This window comes from Anabrus simplex, chromosome 5 (assembly GCF_040414725.1).
Source record: "Anabrus simplex isolate iqAnaSimp1 chromosome 5, ASM4041472v1, whole genome shotgun sequence".
NCBI lineage: Eukaryota > Metazoa > Arthropoda > Insecta > Orthoptera > Tettigoniidae > Anabrus > Anabrus simplex.
Window position 1 is genome coordinate 295693751 of NC_090269.1, and position 21472 is coordinate 295715222.

Here is a 21472-nt window from a genome sequence, read left to right on the forward strand (position 1 = left end):
AAAAGTAAATCTTTGAATATAAAAGAAGCAATAGAAATTTACGTCGTAAAAAACACTAATAAAAAAACACTAATGCCAATAACCTGAATGAGCATACACATTTAAATAATTCCCCCCTATTCGCTCTACTCACATAATATCTAACAACACCTACTCCTTAAATTGCTTCTATCGTAAATAATAATAATAATAATAATAATAATAATAATAATAATAATAATAATAATAATAATAATAATAATAATAATACACATTTAAATAATTCACCCCCCATTTGCTCTACTCGCATAATATCTGACAACACCTACTCCTTAAATTGCTTCTATCGTAAATAATAATAATAATAATAATAATAATAATAATAATAATAATAATAATAATAATAATAATAACGTCCCTTACTTTATTCAACTAAAAATTATTAATTTGCATTCATCCATATTACATAAAGGTAACATGAAATAGGTCAATAACATCTCTCCCCCTCTCCAATGTTGATGGAAAGTTCCACAGCGCTCCAGCCGCTCCGCCCTACATCTCTCCCCCCCCCCCCCCCCCCCCCCCCCCCCCCTCTCCACTCTATAGTCTACCCATTTTTATCATCCAATAGCAGAGATCCACATCGTTCTACTAGGCCCCTCCCTGTCCTGCCCTCCCCTCTCCACGCACAGCGTGGCTCACCACAAACTTTCCATGACCACAGTCCTGAAATAGTGTTTGGTGACAACAGACTTAACATCGGCAGTCTAGATAAATACGTAAGTTTTTCACTATATTATAATTGTATATAATTTATTTTTTGTCATTACTGTTTCATGTTATCACTTATCTCTCTATCATTGACAAGTTTACGCTACGTAAACAATACTGTACATATATAAGCTTATTTTAAGTGATTTGATAGAACGAAACATGTCATTCTTTGTATGTTAGTGTGTGTTTTACAGATATGCTTTTAGTGTTTTAATTTACATTGTATTTGCTATGTGTTTGACAGCTTGAAAGAAATGCATATACTTTCATTTTCTACAATTCCTCCTCCAGTCCATTTTAACTTTTTTCTTTTACCTTCTCCAGAATTTGGAATGGTTATTTGTGCAGTTTATATTACCATTCAGAAAACTGTTAAGTGATTCCTAATTTGCTGCCTAGAAATTGGTTATGGAATCTCCAATGTATTTCATGAACAGACTGCACTAGCCTTAAATAAATAAATGCTCTTTAAATCAAAATATATTCCACTTTGCATATTGCACAGATATGTTACAAGGTCCAACAAAGATGGAAAAGCATTTTATGAAATAAAAAAATTGGCACTCTGATAGCCAACAGCTGGCTGCATCTGAGGTTCAGAAGTATGGTTTATCATGAATCTGGTTTTGTGACTGGTTTTGTGACAACTGTAGTCATTCCTACATATCTTGGGTTCCATCGGAAATTAAATGCTGTCTATTTTTAATATTCAACAAACTATCTTTTCTGAAATGATTGTAAAGAAACTGCAGGAAATGTAAAGTGTAGGAACTGTAAAGTAAAATGTATACAGGTAAGATATAATGTTACTAATAACATGGACTGTTATGATTATTATGAAGATGATGAAGGATAAGAATTCTTTTTCACAGAAATATGATGCTCTGTATAACAATGTAAACTCAAATATTATAAACATTTACATACCACAGATACTTTGCCTGTTTCTGCATCAAACAACAGAACTGTTGCTATAATTGATGGTATTCCTTTCTGTTTATTCCTGGGAAATGCAGTCACTAGCTTGCAGGCAAGAGCATCATCTGCCTTACTATATCCTGGCATAGACAGCAACACCCTTAGAGAAAAAGAAAAGATAAAGGTCATGGGCAAATCAAATGTCTAATATATTGTATTTGTGTATCTACCCCTGCGGTCTAGAAATTGCGATCAAGCATCTTACCCGGAGGTTCGGTTCAATTTTGATCAGTTCAGGGATTTGTACCTGGATCTGAGAGCTTGTCTGAGGTCCACTCAGCCTACATGAAAACAACTGAGGAGCTATCTGACAGTGAGATAGCGGTCCCATTCTAGAAAGCCCAGAATAACAGCCGAGAGGACCTGTTATGCTGACCACGCATCACCTCATAATCTGCATGCCTTCCGGTTGTAATCACTGGCCCGGGTGGGAATGGAACCTGGAGCCGTCTGACTGAAGACCACTATACTGACCAATCATGAATTCAAACAATTATTCTGCGACATGACACAGAGCACAGTTCTCTGCGAAACGTAAAGAATTTCACCTTATTTTCTTGACACGGCATAAGCCCAAAAGCCTATACAGTATCATGTCTATAAGTACAGGCCCTGAAAGCATCAATGGCAAAATTATTCTACTTAAGTACAGTACATGGTAGTCCAGCTCCTTGGCTGAATGGTCAGAATACTGGTCTTTGGCTGACGGCTTCAGGTTTGATTCCCAGCTGGGTAAGGAATTTTACCTGCATCTGGTTAATTTCTATCTCTTTGAGGCTGAGTATTTGAAATACCTAAATATATATGTTCATCAACATACAACATACCACACTACAAACCACCTTAGAAATATGCAATAGTGAGTACATCCCTCCACACAGGATTGGCATCTGGAAGGGCATCCAGCTGTAAAACTCTGCCAAACCCACATTAACTGCTAACAGCAATAAACTTGAAAAAAGGCTAGGAAGAACAACAACATAGTTTTAAAGAGGAAAAAACGTCCTACTTTACTTACTGGATACATCAGAGGATTTCCCCTTTGGACAAAATTTGTGAGATATGCATAGCAAATAGGATGTCCCATTAAAATCTGGAATTACTTCATTTCACTTTAAATCAAATCAAATCAAAATACTTTATTTGCAAATGAGGTGTGTTACCAAAGTGGCAAATGACACACAAAAAATACATTGTTCTCAACAACTAAATTTTAAATTAAAAAGAAAAGAAATCATTTTCCTAAAATACAGTATTATACAATTTACATCAACAATTTTTCTATTGAACACACAGCTCATTCTTAAGAAATTTATATTATTTATGAAATTCTACTCATAATATCTTCTGTACTTACACACATAATCAACTCATACACAGTATGTGGAATCACTTCGAAAAATACTATACAACTGCTGTATTTAAATTTACATTTCTTTTTTAACCCATTTTGGTACCTAACATGCTGCATCTTAACCAGAGCCCCTTTTGCCACTGCTTTTCAGAATTCCTGAAAGGCCTTCACAGCTACCGTAGTGGTTCCAGGGCCCTCGAAATCCTGACTGTACTTCACCCCTACAGGCAGTCCTCTACTACAGCTGTCCAATCTCCATAGACAAGGGGATGTAATTAATTTATTCACAAAGATATTTTTATTTACAATAACCTACACAGGTCGAATGCCCTCTAACATTTATTATCTCTGTTGCTGTTTATTCTTTTCTTGAATATCTGAACAGATTTTCGAAAAGGATCAAACACTTCTCCAGGAAAACGGTTCCACTCCTTCATGCTCTTCCCTTCTGCTAAAATCCCGTCTAATTTTATACTTGTGGTCAGCCCTGCTGATGCAATTATTTTCCAACTGAAGCCTCTCACGGTCCCCCCCCCTCTTCCCCACAATACTTCCTCTCCTGTATAGACTCTATATAATCCTATAAGTCTAGTTTTCTCCCTTCTCTTACTTAAACTTTCCCACCCAAGTTTCTCGAACATTTCTGATACACTACTTTTTCTCCTGAAATCCCCTGTTACAAATCTTGCTGCTTTCCTCTGCACACCATCTATTTCTTTTATCAGGTATTCCTAGTGAAGATCCTAAACACTGTTTGCATATTCCAACAATGGTTGAACCATACTCAAGTAACTTTTCTCTTTCAATTCTTTGTTGCATCCTTTAAGTAGCCTCATTATGACATGTAACGATCTGTATGCTTTCCCAGCAATCAACATCACCCTTCCAGTACAAATTACTTTCAAGTCTCACACCTAAGTATTTGCTCTTGCCATCTTTTGGGACAATTACCTCATCCAAAGTACATTTAAATTCAGTTTTTAAGCTCTTGTTTGTAAATGTTGTGACAATTGATATGCCTCCATTAATCGTCATATTATTCTCTTCAACCCATTGTTGGATACTGCCAAAGTCCTTTTGTAATTCTGTACAATCCTCTATGTTATTTATTTCCTTATAAACAATTATGTCATCTACATACAATCTTACTTTTGATGTTATATTGTTCCCTAAATTGTTTGCATATATTAAGAAAAGTAATGGGCCAATTATATTACCCTGTGGAATTCTCTTCCAAACTTTCTCTTCCTGTGATACATGATTTCCTACTTTGACTTTTTGAACCATTGAATTTAGAAATGGTTCTTATCCAACATATAACCCTTATGTCCAATCCTATTTCCTCCAGTTTTTTAAATAATATTCCATGTTTCACTCTGTCAAATGCTCTGGAAAGGTCCCAACTGGCCTCCCAAATACAACTGGCCTCCAAAATCCAACTGATCTGATATGTCCTGCTGAAATCCCACTAGTTGTGCCTCACAAGAAAACTTGTTTCTAAATCCATACTGGCTACTCATGAACCAATTTTTTATCTTCACGTACCCTTCTAGTATACCTTGCCGGGCTGAGTGGCTCAGATGGTTAAGGTGCTGGCCTTCTAACACCAACTTCGCAGGTTCGATCCTGGCTCAGTCAGTTGGTATTTGAAGGTGCTCAAATACGACAGTCTCGTGTCGGTAGATTTACTGGCACGTAAAAGAACTCCTGCAGGACTAATTCCGGCATCTCGGCATCTCCGAAGACCGTAAAAGTAGTTAGTGGGACGTAAAGAAAATGCATTATTATTACTAATATACCTTACTATTAAACTCTCCAGTATTTTACAAACTATACTGGTCAGGCTGACTGGTCTGTAGTTCTCAGGTTTCCTTTTATCACCCTTTCCTTTATAAATTGGTATTATTATAGATTCCTTCCATTCCTTTGGTACTGGGCGAGTTGGCCATGCAGTTAGGAGCGCGCAGCTGTGAGCTCAAATCTGGGAGATAGTGGGTTCGAGCCCCACTGTCGGCAGCCCTGAAGATGGTTTTCCGTGGTTTCCCATTTTCACACCAAGCGAATGCTGGGGCTGTACCTTAATTTAGGCCACGGCCACTTCCTTCCCGTCCCTAGGCCTTTCCTATCCCATCGTCGCCATAAGACCTATCTGTGTCGGTGCGACGTAAAGCAAAAAAAACTTTCCTTTGGTATTACACTATTATTAATGACACAGTCAAAGAGAAATTTTAAGTAAGGCACTAGGTACCACCCCATTTTCTTTAATACCTCCCCAGTAATTTGATCACTCCTTGCTGCTTTTCCTTGCAAAGCAGTTGGATTTCTCTGAAGATATCCTCATTTGTGAATGAGAAGCTTCTCGTTTCCTTATGTGCGACCGACTGATCACAATCTGGAAACTTATTTATTACTCTATACAGAATAACATCATCCACAAAAAGCCTTATCTCTGATTCCACTTCTTTACTCGTATCATTTATATATATATATATAAGAAAACACAAAGGTCCAATAATACTGCCTTGAGGAATTCCCCTCTTAATTATTACAGGGTCAGATAAAGCTTCACCTACTCTAATTTTCTGAGATCTATTTTCTAGAAATATAGCCACTTATTCAGTCACTCTTTTGTCCAGTCCAATTGCACTCATTTTTGCCAGTAGTCTGCTGTGATCCACCGTATCAAAGGCCTTAGACAGGTCAATCACGATACAATCCATTTGACCTCCTGAATCGAAGATATCTGCTATATCTTGCTGGAATCCTACAAGTTGAGCTTCAGTAGAATAACCTTTCCTTCGAAATGCCTTCTACTGAATCAGTTATTAATTTCACAAACATGTCTAATATAATCAGAAAGAATGCTTTCCCAATGCTTACATGTGATGCATGTCAAACTGACTGGCCTGTAATTCTCAGCTTTATGTCTATCACACTTTCCTTTATACACAAGGGCTACTGTAATTCTCCATTCATTTGGTATAACTCCTTCATGCAAGCAATAATCAAATAAGTACTTCAGATATGGTACTACATCCCAACCTGTTGTCTTCAGTAGCCTATATCCCCCGAAATCTTATCAATTCCAGCCGCTTTTCTAGTTTTCAACTTTTGTATCTTATTGTTAATGTTGTTGTTATCATAGGTAAATTTTAATACTTCTTTAGTATTAGGCACCTCCTCTAACTGGACATTATCCCTATCATATACACTCCCCATGTTCATTAATGATCCTTGGAATGTCTTTCCTGTTTCTGCCTTAAAGTATTATATACCCTTCAAATGTTTCTTAACATTCACATGGCTGCAAATTATGTTTGCCATCATGCTATCCTTAGTTGTCTTTTTCACTAAATTCAAATTCCTATAAGTTCCTTCAGTCTCTCCTTACTCCTGCAAACATTCCTAACTCTATTTCTTTCTAACCTCCACCACCTTCTTAATTGCTTTATTTCCCTGTTATAATAAAGTGGCTCTTTCCATTTCTTATAATCTTTAAAGGTAATATAACTGTTTTCACACTCCTCAACAATTGCTTTAAACCCCTCCTATAGGCTGTTTAAATTTGTATAAATTATATCATTTTCCACTGATCATAATTGCTTTTTAAAAATTCCCCCAAGCCTCACTTATTTTTAAATATGACAGAAACAGTCTCATGATCACTTATACCATCTATCACTTCAGTTTCTCTATAGATCTCATCTGGTTTTCCAGAGCCATGTCTAGTATATTTTTCCCTCTAGTTGATTCTGTCAATTTCTGATTCAGCTGTCCTTCCCATATTAAGTTATTCATCATTTGTTGGTCATGCTTTCTGCTGTTAACATTCCTTTCACAGTTAACATTTGGTAAATTGAGATCACCCGCTACAATAACATTCCTTTCTGTGTTGTTCCCCACATAACTAATCGTCTTATCAAATAATTCTGCATCAACGTCAGTGTCAATCTTGCCAGGTTTGTACACCCCAAAAATATCAAGTTGCCTATTATCTTTAGAGATAAGTCTTACACCTACAATTTCATATTTCTCATCCTTAACTTTTTTGTAGCTTTCAAATTCCTCTTTCACCAGTCTGCTTCCTATAATGTCATTTCGAACCTTAAAGAAAAAAACACAACTTAATTCAGTCACCAACAAATCAGTATTGAATTCTGTTTCATTTTCAGTTAAAACAGTTTACTATCAGAAACTGCAGTGGTGAGATTATTGAAAACTAAATATTCTGATGGAATGAGAATATTTCATTATTTTTGAAAAGTTTTGAGTGAAATATCAATAAAATGACCATTTTTTGGAATGAAAATATCTACCCATCTTTTTCAGGAACAGGCATGATGGTTCTTGGGGGTTGGACGACCATATTAGAATCATCAGGATTTGAAACAGCCTTCATAACTCTCTCAATAACACAAACCAGTTTGTCCCAATCCAGAAGCTGTTTAACAGTTTCATTGTTCAAATACAATGGAGGTGAAGTCTCTTCCATTATCTGAAACAAAAGTTTGTAGAAACTTACACTAGTTTATTTTACAACAGGAGTCTAAAAAAAGAGTGCTTTTGGGTCAAAATACAGCATCAAATTAACAATTATCATGTATGCTCACCGTCTTTACAAACAAGTAATGAGAAGGAACAAGCAAATGACAGGTCAGTGTGTGAAGAAAGAGCAGCAGAAAGAGGACAATGATGAAATGATGAAAACAGAAATGCATAGGCTCTCTCGATAACAATCCTAGTCAATCTAGTCAAAACTGTAATAAGGCCCGTATTTTACCACTGTGATGTTGTATATAGTGACCTTAAGCCAGTAGACTACAGAAAGCTCAAAAGTGCTGCATTCGATTCATCTTCAACGTAAAACCGCATCAACATATTACTCCATATCATAACATTAGAACGGCTGAGAATATTACATTCCTAGAACAGTGGCAAAGAGTCATTTTGACCCATCGTAAGAAATGCTTGGAAATGTTCAAATGAGAACTCGGTAAGAGATGTATTTTCTTCAACTGTGTTTATACAAATTTATGTTACTCACTAAGACTTGACTTTAGTATACGGACCTTTTATATTACTAATGGACGCAGCTGGATCGTGTTTCTCTTTCTCTAAGTTTTCACAAAATTAAGCAATTAAACACCTTTCATTAATCAGTCGCCCACATTGCAACAATTATGCATTTTCAGAAATACTTTTAAGAAAATTCAAAACAACCTTAATGCCTATTGCTCATGGTAAAATGTTTTGTAAAATTTGTTGTACAATTAATTTTATAAAATTTTGGTAAAAACAAGTTGTGTTGCTCACGGTAAAATTATTTTAAAAAATCCGTTGAAGAATAATAATAATAATAATAATAATGCTATTTGCTTTACGTCCCACTAACTACTTTTACGGTCTTCGGAGACGCCGAGGTGCCAGAATTTAGTCCCGCAGGAGTTCTTTTACGTGCCAGTAAATCTACCGACACGAGGCTGTCGTATTTGAGCACCTTCAAATACCACCGGACTGAGCCAGGATCGAACCTGCCAAGTTGGGGCTAGAAGGCCAGCGCCTTAACCGTCTGAGCCACTCAGCCCGGCCCGTTGAAGAATCAGGATGGCCATCTATGAACTCACTTCTGAACTAAGATTTTTATATGCTGCCATCTATCGATAAACTTTTAAACCAAGAATCAGCTGTTCAACTTACGGTGTGTTTGAGAATATGGCTCCAACAAACAAAGCAAAACTTGCTGCTTTAGCTGCACTTATATGTTGTACAGTGGTAAAAAGGAAGAAAAGAAATGCCAGGAAATGCTGGACTCGGGATTGGATCAAAAGAAGAGAAGAAGGTAGAGGATTGCTGTCCTTGGTCGAAAATTAGTTGAGGTTAGAAGACCAGCATTCATATAAGGATTCAGCGATTGTGTTTTCTGCCTCTCTTCTTGCATTTCTGTTGTGGTAAAGTGGTGTTTTAACTTCATACAAACAAGGATATTTCTGGTATTCGTCAGTAAAACACTAACAGCTTCCTTAGTCCACCCGGATCCTGGTATTTTAGAAAGAAGTGTTTGTCTACAATCGAGCTTCACAGTCTTCTCACGACGTAGCGCCAACATCATCGTGATGTCAGTTTCGCCGATTGGTTCGTTTCATAAAATTAATTTTACGGAATAGAACATGTCCTATTTTATGAAAAGTTTTATCAAATGTTTTATAAAACTTGAATTTGACCGTGAGCAACAGAAATTTTATAAAATTAAATTATTGTACAATAAATTTGACAGAACATTTTACCGTGAGCAACAGGCCTTCCTGTTATCTGTTCTGACAATGAAACTTCCAATGTTTTTTTTTTTTTTTTTTTTCAAGAGAACAGCTGATGATAGTGTTGATCATACCGCTTCTTATGCCAGCATGCTTTAAAACCCATAGCAGTTAAAGGGCTGTTCAACTCATATCAAAATTCTTTGATAACATGAGTTCAAAGGATTTGTTAAACACAACATGGGGCACAGAAGGGAGAGACCAATGATTAACTGTGCAATGATGGTTACAAAACCAATGAAAAATTTATACATCCATATGGTTTCTTTATTCATACATAAACTACAACACAATTTTTGAGATAATCATACTTGACTGATATATCAATTTGTGTATTTACCATCACATCAATCAGTCAATTCAGTGCGTATGAAATAAAGTTCGTTGGATTCACATTATTTCAACATTAAAGAAATTATCAATACAGTAATGTAATATGAAACTGGTGAACATCAAATGTCAATGTGGGAAAGAATATTCTATGAGTGATTCAATGGTAAAATGATAAATAAGAAGCTAAAGACCAGATTGTGATACTGATGTATATGTTTATGAAAACAAAGTTATGTTCTTCTTTTTCTAATTGTTCTTTCAAGAGGCAAAAAGCCAGAATTATCAGCCATTCTTAATACTTGTAAAAGAAGAAGAAACAATGCAAAACAATCTAGTCCTTCACAGAAATAAGGTTCCAACAAAAAAAAAAAAAAAAAAAAGGACTATATAAGTTGTGAAAATTAAGACTGTGGGCCTTGCTGTGTGTGTTAGAAGAAAACTCAAGTTAACCAAGGAAGCTCAGATAGGCCAGACTCATTTACAAGGCCTTAATGATCACCCCATGCTCACAAATTAGATTGCCTCATTATCATCATCCTCATTTTCCAGCTCCAGTTTCCCGGGTGCAGTGTACAAGCACTCACCACTTCTTCCTGTCTAAGTATGTCCTCACACTTGAAATTTCCTCTTGCTGACCTCCAATTTCTTGGTGTTCTCATTCTGTCCATCCTCATAACATGTCCACATAACTGATTAATTTCATTTCTGTTGATTTTACTATTAGCCTTGTTATGCAGGATATATGTTTTGAGTTTATAGATGAGAACTGGAATGCAGTAGGTATGAAACATGGTCAGTTTTGCTTTCTGGGATATGCTTCTGCTTCTGAAATGTTACTTCCAAGGTATTTGAAATTAGAAATAGATTGTGACAGAGTTCCCTCCAGAAAAATGTTTGAATCTGTGCCTTTCCTGTTGCTAGTGATTTCTATAGTTTTTTGTTTTACTTTACTATTCCAAAGATTTAGTCCTCACACTTGAAATTTCCTCTTGCTGACCTCCAATTTCTTGGTGTTCTCATTCTGTCCATCCTCATAACATGTCCACATAACTGATTAATTTCATTTCTGTTGATTTTACTATTAGCCTTGTTATGCAGGATGTATGTTTTGAGTTCATAGATGAGAACTGGAATGCAGTAGGTATGAAACATGGTCAGTTTTGCTTTCTGGGATATGCTTCTGCTTCTGAAATGATACTTCCAAGGTATTTGAAATTAGAAACAGATTGTGACAGAGTTCCCTCCAGAAAAATGTTTGAATCTGTGCCTTTCCTGTTGCTAGTGATTTCTATAGTTTTTTGTTTTACTTTGCTATTCCAAAGATTTAGTTTCTCCTGTACTTCTGCTCCATTTTCTCTTCAGATCAGAACATCATTTGCAAATATTAGTGTGTTAGGCTCTTTGCAATGTTTTTTGATGGATTTTATGATCTGATCCATGATGATGATGAACAGTAGTGGTGGCAAGGCACTTCCCTACTGGACTCCTCTTTTAATACGGTCTGATCTTCCATCCCCTACTTGGACACAGCTAATGCATTTTTGATAGAGCATCTTTACTTTATCAATCAGGAAGTTTAGCACACCTATACCTTCCAGGCATTTCTATATTATCTCCCTACGCACACTGTCATAGACCTTCTCAATGTCCATAAAAATCATCACTAAGTTCTTTTCCATATTCCCCATGCTTCTCTGTTAGCATTCTGACAGCGAATATGAGGTCTGTAGTGCTTCGGCTCTTCCTGAAACTATGTTGCTCCTCCTCCAATAATGGTTCTACTATATTTCTGATTCTTTCAACTATCTTCTCTAGAAGTTTAAGAGAGTGAGAAAGTAGAGTGATCTATAATTTCCACATTTCTTCCTGTTTCCATTTTTAGACAGGAGAATAATGGTACCTTTCTTCTAATTCTCTGGCATCCTGTTCTCTTTCCAGGTGACAGAGAGTAGCCTACTATATACAACCACTCTATGTCTTGTGCTCCAGTTGCATTTATCATGTCAGAAGTGAGGTCACCAAACCCTGGGGACTTAACAATTCTCATGTTCTTCAGCTTAGACTCCAGTTCTAGCCATGTTAGCTAGTGTTGTGCTGTATCACTCAGACTTAAACAGCAATCTTCAGTGATGTAATTTCCAAGACTTTCTCCATTTAATAAATTATTGGAGGGGCTGATGACCTAGCTGTTAGGCCCCTTTAAACAACAAGCATCATCATCATCATCATAAATTATTGGAAGTAGTTCTTCATTTCTTCTCTGGCACGATTTCCGATAGTTTCAGCTTCCTTTACAACTTTCTCACTCACAGTAAATGACTGCAAACACGTTTTCTGAATTCATCACTTCTTACCACTGATGCTTCTTAACTCAGAACACAAAGTAGGTATTAATCAACTGCCACACCACATGGTTCCGGTAACGCGGAACTGCGCAAAGAAGCGAGATTTCAGCTGTTGCCAAGTCGCACAACATGAAACCGCTGTTGCCACATTGATGCATCTTCGGAACAATGTATTATGAGACCACGATACAAAACACTTAAATATGACCAACACCCGAAGTTAAGGAGCAATATTTCTGTAAGAAAAAAAACAGGGCAGGTGGTATTCAGGATTATACGGTAAGTAGAGGTAAAGAGGACATAACATATTTTGAAAATACTGTCTTGTTCCTTTAATAGCCAATCAGAACATACTTTTTGCAAATGCTTGTATAACACACAATAATGTGTCTCTCAATGTCTAACATAGTATCACAATAAACCACCAGTTACTATGTTTTCTATCCATCCCCACAGCTAAATGGTTAGCATGTTGGCCTTTGGTCAAGGGGGGTCCCGGGTTCGATTCCCAGCCAGTCCGGGGATTTTACTTTCTCGGAAGCTAGGTGTGTGCACCATCTTCATCATTAGAATTCATCATACGTAGAGCCCCATCCTCACAAACGCACAGGTCGCCTATACAGCATCAATTCAAAAGACCTGCATCAGGCCTATTCAACGACCAAACACCATTATGTTTTCTTAAAAACCCATTGTCCCTCCATGCACATGGTATGTACAAGGTAATGAAATGAAATTAAATCAACCTTGCAGTTTTATTTGATGTTGTCAAGGCTCTTATTTCTTGTACGAGTTCAACACTAAACTGGTTTTTATTTATTTCATATGGTAGAAAGATAGAAGTTTACCAACAATGATATAAATAATATTTACAACTATATACATATTTGAGTAGTCTTAAAACATACAGAGTGAGACTTAGATCACATGATGTAGTAGTGTCAGAGTTGAATGTCCAACATGCCTAATCATTTTACAGCTTTTTTCAGTGGCCTCATGGATGTCCTGCATTGTTCTGTTGAACTTTCTGTGTGGGCAGTCCATAACGATATGTCAGAGAGTCTGGAGCATGTCAGCACAGTCACAGTAGGGTTCTCAGTTACCTTCCACTTATACTTCCAGTATGGACATCGCCATGTTCGATTTAATGATGTCCAGATTTTTCTGGGTAGGTTGAAACCAGGAGGATGATTAACTGGATCCAGAAATAAGCCTAATTTGTCTGGGTTTGAAGAGAACCACATATTGCAGCATGTTTGATCCATGTGAAATTCTTCTTGGATCAGTCTCTCACCTAGTACCCATGATGGTTTCCTTGAATTTAACCTGAGATGTTGATGTGAGCTGTCCTGATGTATTGGCAGGACAGAATTTTCACGGCATTTAAGCCATTCATTTTCCAGTGCCATTTATCTTCTAAGATGACGGGGAGGAATGTTAGAAATTACTGGTAGCCATTCCAAAGGTGTAGACTGGATGGTCCCTGATACAGTCCTCATTGTGGCATTCAGCTGAGTGTCGATTTTCTTTGTGTGAACACTAATAAGCCATACTGGACTGCAATAGTCAGCTGCTGGGTAAAATAAAGCATGAGCTGTTGTTCGTAAGGTAGATCCAGTTTTACTCCAGCCTGTTCCTGACAGTTTGTGTAGGATGTTGTTACGGGTTTTAACCTTTGCAGATGTTCTATAGAGATGTGCTTTATAGGTCAATGATCGATCCAATACAATGCCTAAATATTTTCAATGAGGATTAAACTTCAGTAGCTGTCCATTGAATTGTACTTAACGGGTGTAAGTTGCTTGTTTATTGTTCGAGTGAAAGCAGATGACCTCAGTTTTGGATATGTTCGGTTTCAATCACCAAGTAGTGAAGAACTTACTAAAATCATGGGACTGTACAGTTATAGCAAAGTCGTCTGCATATATAAACTTTCTAGCATTTGTAGAAGGTAGGTCTACCATGGATAAGTTGAAGAGCAATGGGGCAAGGACTGAGCCCTCCAGTAATCCACTGTTTAGTCTTTAAGACCTTCTTATATGACCATTTAGATGCACTTCAAACATTCTATTGGATAGTAGGCTATGTTGTTCAGTAGTGTAGTGAGGGACTTGCAAGGAATTATTTTCAGGGACAGCAGGATCACTGCCTTACGCCAAATAGTGTCATATGCTGATGTCAGGTACACAAACACAGAAACGGTCTTCTTCCGTTCTTGAAATCCTTTCTCAGTATGGGTGATAAGAGCCATCACCTAGTCAGAGCAACTGTGGTTTGGTCTAAAGCCAGCTTGTTCTATTGGTATGTGCTGTAATATCTTGAGTGAGATTCTGCTGTAAAGGGTTCTCTCCAGCAGTTTGTAATATACACTCAGGAGGGTGATTGGTCTAGACTGGTAAAGGAAGCAATTTAAATTGGTGAACACCCCAGTATATCATCAGGGACTGTGGTTATTCCCAAAACAGGAGAGAGAGTCCAACTTGATACAAACTGAATAAAAACTGTCTGCCGTTCAAAGAAAAGGAAGGCCTAAAAATAGCTCAGCCCAACAGATGATATGACCATCCTTATGTTGATGGCAAAAAGAAGTTACCATCAATAGAATGCAACAATATTCTGCTGATGTTGAAGGTTGTAGCAGTAGCACCACAATGAGGATACCATTGGTGAAATCTTTATTGATGACAAAGTGAGTAAGAGGAGTAACAAATACAGTATATACGTAGAAATTATCATCTACAGTACACTATAACATTGGAAAATTGCATTTTATGTTGAGAAGTAAATGAAGATTCTGTTTCTCTCCTGTGCTTCTCTTCAAGAGTCAGACCTCTTCCAATTTTTCCCCTAATTAGTGTTGAGAGGGGATGGTTACCCAGTTGTACTTCCTCTCCACCAAATCTATTTTGCTCTACAAGCCTTAAATCTTTATTCCTCTCCCTGAGCTTCTCAGGCTTTTCTTCCTGTTTTTCTTCTGCTTCTTTCTTCCTTTTTGAGGACATGATAGCTGAGTGACATCTTCATTGTCTTCTCACAAGGCTGACATGGTTTGAATCCTGGCCAAGGATTTGGGATTTAAAAATTAAAAAAAAGGTCATGTCTCTCTGCTTTGAATTCCATGTAAAACTGAAGGTCCTGTGGCAATGATAATGACATCAGCAGTTATGAAAAACTACAAGATTTCTAGCTTCCTCTGCTTCTTCTAGATTTATGGCAGTTTGTCTTACAGTTTGTTTTTATTTCATATCACTATATGCATCTTGAGTGTTGCTTAAAAGTTGTTATAATAATTAGGCATATGCAAAGAACAAAAATAAAATTAATACCCTTCTTCAGACTCACAAATTTTTAGCAGAAATGACAAACAGAAGGGCTATAGCGATTTCAGACGAATTGAGAAAATTACAATTGGAATTAATGAAAAAGTACTGGGCAGATCACAAGAACCAAACAGTACAACCTTTAAAGAGAATGTAATAATAATAATAATAATAATAATAATAATAATAATAATAATAATAATAATAATAATAATAATAATAATAATAATAATAATAATAATAATAATTAGGCATTAAGTTATAGTACCATATATAACTTGCATTTCAACTGAGCCTAATAAAGAAGCTTAGCTGAGTCATAGTTGGTGGCTAAACTGTCATAACATCTATTACAGGGATGTAAAAAAAAATTAAATGTAAAAGGTGGATAATTTAAGTGCATTTCTACTGATGAGTAACTCTGCCAGCTTAATTCAGCAGCATATTTGCATGCATTATAACCAAATATTTTTCACAAGACAACAGACCAAATGATATCCAACACTCCCCATACAATATCATCAATATTGGGTGGTCAGTTCAAAATGTGATCACTCTGAATGACATATTCAGTCAAATGAACTACCATGCTGAGAAAAAATGTTGCCGAGGTCTTATTCCTGGAGACCAGGTTGAATGACTGGAAACAGGCTGTGGATTTTTTAAATTCTTGGACGCATCTGACAATCCACAATTTAACATTAAAATTATTTCAAAAAGGGCGAGATTGGATAACAGGTCAGCTAGTCCAAACAGGTGATAAGTTTCCAAATAGTCAGCTACCAATGCAGTTCCATAAATGGGAAATGTGCACCTATAACACTCCTGAAAAGCCCTGTTGAATATTTTGAGGACGACTTCACTCTTAAAATCCTTACTACTCTCTTGTTAAATCTTCATGCTCTCTGTGTTACCGCCACAGGTCAGTTTTTTTGGTAGTGGCAAATGCGATAAATCTCGTAGACCTTTAGGCACGCAGTCCTACTTGAAACAAAACATCAATATACATTAAACCTGGAGTTGCTTGTCTGAATAGCCATTCTCAGATCCCCAACAACCAGGCAAGTTGGCCGTGCAGTTAGGGGCGTGCAGCTGTGAGCTTGCATCCGGGAGAGAGTGGGTTCAAGCCCCACTGTCGGCAGCCCTGAAGATGGTTTTCCGTGGTTTCCCATTTTCACACCAGGCAAATGCTGGGGCTGTACCTTAATTAAGGCCACAGCCGGTTCCTTCCCATTCCTATCCCATCGTCGCCATAAGACCTATCTGTGTCGGTGCGACGCAAAATAATATAAGAAACTTGTAAAAAACAATCCCTAACAAGGCTGTCTGCTACACTTACATTACCTTGGCAGTTAGGGTAAATTAACACTACCCTAGTATCATGATATTCTATCCCTCGGACATCAGCTGCTGAAAGAATGACTAACATTTCTACCCAGTCAGTACCTTTGCAGTACCCTTTCAGTGATATACATGATGGTTGGGTCAAATTTACTTTGAGCCACTTAAAATTCTTCCTATCGTCGCCATAAGACCTATCTGTGTCGGTGCGACGTAAAGCCCCTATTACAAGTTGTCCATTTCATGACCGTATCGATGTTTAATCAAGAAGTAAGTATTAATAACCACCTAATCGATACTTTATTAATGCCTCAGGCAAAATTGAATAAAATTAAAACTTACAGGACATGTTTCGACCACTTAGTGGTCCTCTTTAGCTGTATAAATAAAGAACTGAAGAGGACCACTAAGTGGTCGAAACATGTCCTGTAAGTTTTAAATTTATTCAATTTTGCCTGAGGTATTAATAAAGTATCGATTAGGTGGTTATTAATACTTACTTCTTGTAAAGCCGCTAGCAAAAAAAAAAAAAAAAAAAAAAAAAAATTCTTCCTCGCACAACATTTTCAGTATGGGTTCTTTAAGCCACCGAGGTTGAATATACACCAGTTTCACCTTAAAATCTGTAAAATCTGTCCGTTCAGTTATAACTAGTACAATTATTTGCCTCTGATCATGTATTCATCGTTATGGTAGCCTATAAAAACAGATGAATGGAAGTAATAAGTTTTTTTTAGCCCATACCATACCAGAAGGCATAGTGCACTGTAAACACTATCTCTTACCAGAAATGGCTCTGGGCTTATTACCTTTGTTAACAATTTTCTGAAATGCCTGTTTGCCCTACTCTTCTGAATGGTGTGAGAAATGTTGCTCAAAGGGTTGGTTGGTGTGTGCATTTCAATAGGCTTGGCAGACTGACATGTAATAGTATCTTCTAGCTCAGTGAGGAAAGTAACAGGAAATTATCCAACTCCTCATTTTCCTAGTAGGCCTACACTTCATCAATGACACCTAGGCTATTTATCACAGCTGATGGAACTGCTGAGGATCCAACCAGTTTTTTACTAAGGACTCAACACACATACGTCAACATAATACACAAAAGTACACGGATTGTGGTTGTTAAAATACCCCCAATTATATTCTGCTAAAGATGTCAGCAAAATGTGTAAATAATCTTATAGCCTCTTGTTGCAGTGTCTGTAGTACGGTACCTACCACAGTGTGTCTTGTTGTAATTACTATAAGCAATTGAAGCTTTCAGAAAAAGTGAGGAAAAATCACACTTAATATATCCCAGTAAGCCCTGTGATACAGAGATCCTGGGTTTGTTTTCCGGCCAGCCCAAATATTTTAATTCTGAAATGCGTTCACTCAGCCTTGAGAGACCAATTGAGAAAATGCCTAATATGAGAAGCAGCTGATCCGGACAAGAAATTCAATCAAAGCAGCTGAGGATGCCATTACGCTGACCACATGACATTACCGGTAAGTATCTGCAGGCCATCTGTTTGGTAACAGTTCTCTTGGCAGGCCAAGGTTGTAAAGGAATGTTTGCACCATAGGTTTGTTCTATCTTGTTCTATTTCAATACCAAGCCAATAATAAATAAACAAATCCGTGTCTTCTCCTGGTAGTCAGGTGCGAAATCAGAAAGAAGTGGTGGGGGTGGGGAGGGCAGAAGGAACATAGGGCTTAACTACTAGTGTTTATTTCAGGCAGTACCTGGTGGGAGGAGGGGGTATAAAATTTGCCTGTAATGTAATTACCCTCTCCCCACAGAAAAATGTACATTTTAGATCATTTTGTTTGAATTTTTTGTTATAACGAGAATGATAAACATTAGTGTGTTATTCCAACCAGCTGAGAAGTTTATGAGAGACTGTCACCTTCTTAAGAAAGGCCAGACGAGGCGTGATTTATTGCTTTGTTAGTGGAACCTTCCTCTACCAGGCCTAAGTGTTGACTGAACAAATTTGTCGGTTTGTACCCTTCTTAAGTGAATATTGTCCTATTGATACCTACTTATCGGAAACACACCCTCTCCAAGAAGTACAGGAGTGGTGTAAGCTTGAGCTACTTAAGAGCAATGACAAGGTAGGAGAGCTTCAAGTAATTTACATTTTTGCCTGGGTTTCAGATGGACTTGTTAGAGTGACACATGAATAATAGGCTGCAGGTCAGGATTGTCACTGCTGTGTTGCATTATTGCTCAAGGTCTGGCAGTTATTTGATTTATTGCTGATGTTTTTATGAAAATATGCACAGTAAAAATCTTGAATTTCAGTAATAAATTATGTGTGTTCCACATTTTTCTCATTATTTTATAATGACGCCCCCCGGGCAATTTTAGTGGGGGGGGAACCTTTGAGATAAAAATGTCGGTGGGGGGATACCCTCCCTTCCCCCCGCGATTTTGCACCCTGCCGGTAGTAGTCAACATGTGTTTTCATTACAACCTGAAACTGATTTTATTAAAGAAAGGAAAGACTGGTCAAACATCGAAGATGTGTATTAGATAATAAAAGAATGCAATTAATTACATATTTAGATGTCGCTGAACATCCAATCGACACTTCGTCTGTTCTCTATCTTCACTTTCACACAATAATCTGTGAAAAATTATGCTTATTTAGTTTCCAGATACCGGTATTTAAAAATGTAATCATATCAGTCTGCAGTGTCGTAAATAAATTAAATTCGCTGCATTGAACGGCCATCAGCAAGCTGATTATGAACCTTCCGAAGGCTAGTGAAGGTGTGGTTGGACAAGTGATCATTCAAGTCTTCTTGAAATTTGAATGTTATATCACCCAGTTCCAATACTTGTAATAAATCGCACTGTATCACTCATATATACCAAAATACAGAATTGTAGGGAGAATTTTTATGATCATTCAAGGCTACTCGCGTTGTTCTGCCGTCTGCCAACGACCTTCAACTGTCTTAAGCTTGGTCACCAATGTTGGTGTGACAGCCTGAGAGCAGTCTACCCCAACAATAGCAAACAGGTCATTCCTTACACAGGTCCGTTATTAAAAGCTCGTTGCATATCTCTGCTCTCTATGTGGAAGGGAAACTCACCTGCGTTGTTTCAGACTTGACACAGCGTACGGGACTACCAGTCAGTGTATCTGGTACGTGAACTTACGCAATGCAAACTTCTCTCTCTCTCTCTCTCTCTCTCTGTGTCCCTAAAATTATCAGTTATCTCCTTGCTTAATTCAAAACGTTATCCAAATGTGTGTGTGCCGTACCAGTATCTCCCTATAACTATCTCCTTGCCTAATTCACATCTTTATTCCGTTATAGTCAGCTAAAACTAAGAAATATAAGAAAAGCAATTTATAAAAATCCTCCTGTATATTACGTAAATATTTCCTTCAGTTTATTTGCATATTTTAAAAATACTTAGTGGAAATACGCACAAAATGTTATTCGACGCAACCAACCGATTTTTCAGCGCCACAGTGAGTAGTGGAGACTCGTGAGTTAAGTTTGTAGCTCAACAACATTTATATTTTTACAGGTACTGAGCTATCAGGTTCCGATAGTTCAATATCGCGCTGAGCCTTATCTATTCAGTCGAAATGAGAAGACAATTTGATATTACTTTTTTATTAACTTAGCTGATTATTCCTATGTACAACTGTTGATTAATTACATCTCTACTATGATCGCAGATCGAACCCGTGATCCGAGACGTGCGAAGCCAAAGTGCTTACTACTTTGTAGCTGACTGGTTGACGAATGAGTGATGATTCTTATGAGACTGTTGGTTTTATATGCTTAGCTTTCAGGTTACAATCACGTGTCAGTCCACTGGAAAACAATCTTACATGTTTTTGACAAGATGGGTTGGTGACGTATAGTTGAGCAATATTGCAACACACTTGTGAAATATTGCAGTAAGTCGTGAGTGCCACCAAATCTGAACAACACATATTTTCTCAGAAAAGGAGGGTAACCTTGTTATTGTCCAAGTTTGTTATTCTCAAGAAACACATGTTTCTTGGAGAGTGCTTCCTGAGTGAAACAGTATGAAGCAATATAATTTTACTTCCTTGTGAAACGACCAAGTATGGTCTTAGTTTATAATATATATTTAAAATCCCAAGTTCTGGACTGTGAAAGTCCTGGACTCGACACTAGTTGTCGGGATACATAACTCCTCCACCGTCAGTTGCTTATTACCGTCCTCGGTAATATCTTTGTTATTTTTACATTTTACATTTTTACATAGTTTACATAATTGATACAGTCTTTTCCTAAAGATTAACAAAATAATACACAATATACTTATCATAAAAATTACAGTCATATATATAAAATGCCTTGTAGTAGTATTACCTTTTGGGACAGGTCTTAGGTCTGATTTCAGTTTCTTTACATCAAGGTGGGAGAAATGGAATTTTATTCCGTTCCTTACATAGGGTTCGTCTTGGATTGATATGAGTGGGAATGAGTACACATAATTTGTTGGATGCTGTTGCAAGGTTATACCCATGCTGGAATAGGGCAGGATTCATTGGTATATATAATATTTGGTCCGAAGAGCTTGATAGTTCTTTGAAAATCTTGACATGTCTGCAAAATAACCTGAGGGGTTTTGCTAAAAAAGAGAATATGTTCCCTGTTTAAGGGTTGAAATAATTGTACATCATTGTTAACAAAAGCAAATTCACATCCTGAAGTGTCTGTCAGATTACACTTAGTGGTTCTGACATTATA

At 37.1% G+C, this 21472-nt stretch overlaps 1 protein-coding gene across 3 annotated transcripts in view; it reads right to left on the reverse strand.

Moving 5' to 3' along the window:
- The window catches only part of LOC136874001 (ketimine reductase mu-crystallin), a 128590-nt gene extending 108653 nt beyond the window's left edge, over nt 1–19937 (reverse strand). For 2 of the 3 annotated variants that reach the window (XM_068227624.1, XM_067147449.2), the window contains exons 1-3: nt 19826–19937; nt 7402–7580; nt 1681–1831 (exon numbers count right to left, since the gene is read on the reverse strand). In XM_068227624.1, the coding sequence (XP_068083725.1) occupies nt 1681–1831; nt 7402–7577 (327 nt within the window). In that variant the 5' untranslated portion in view covers nt 7578–7580; nt 19826–19937. Of the gene's footprint in view, nt 1–1680; nt 1832–7401; nt 7581–19284; nt 19627–19825 lie in introns of those variants that run through there. The other variant, XM_067147450.2, reaches the window with a different exon arrangement.
- Nucleotides 19938–21472: the final 1535 nt, after the last annotated feature.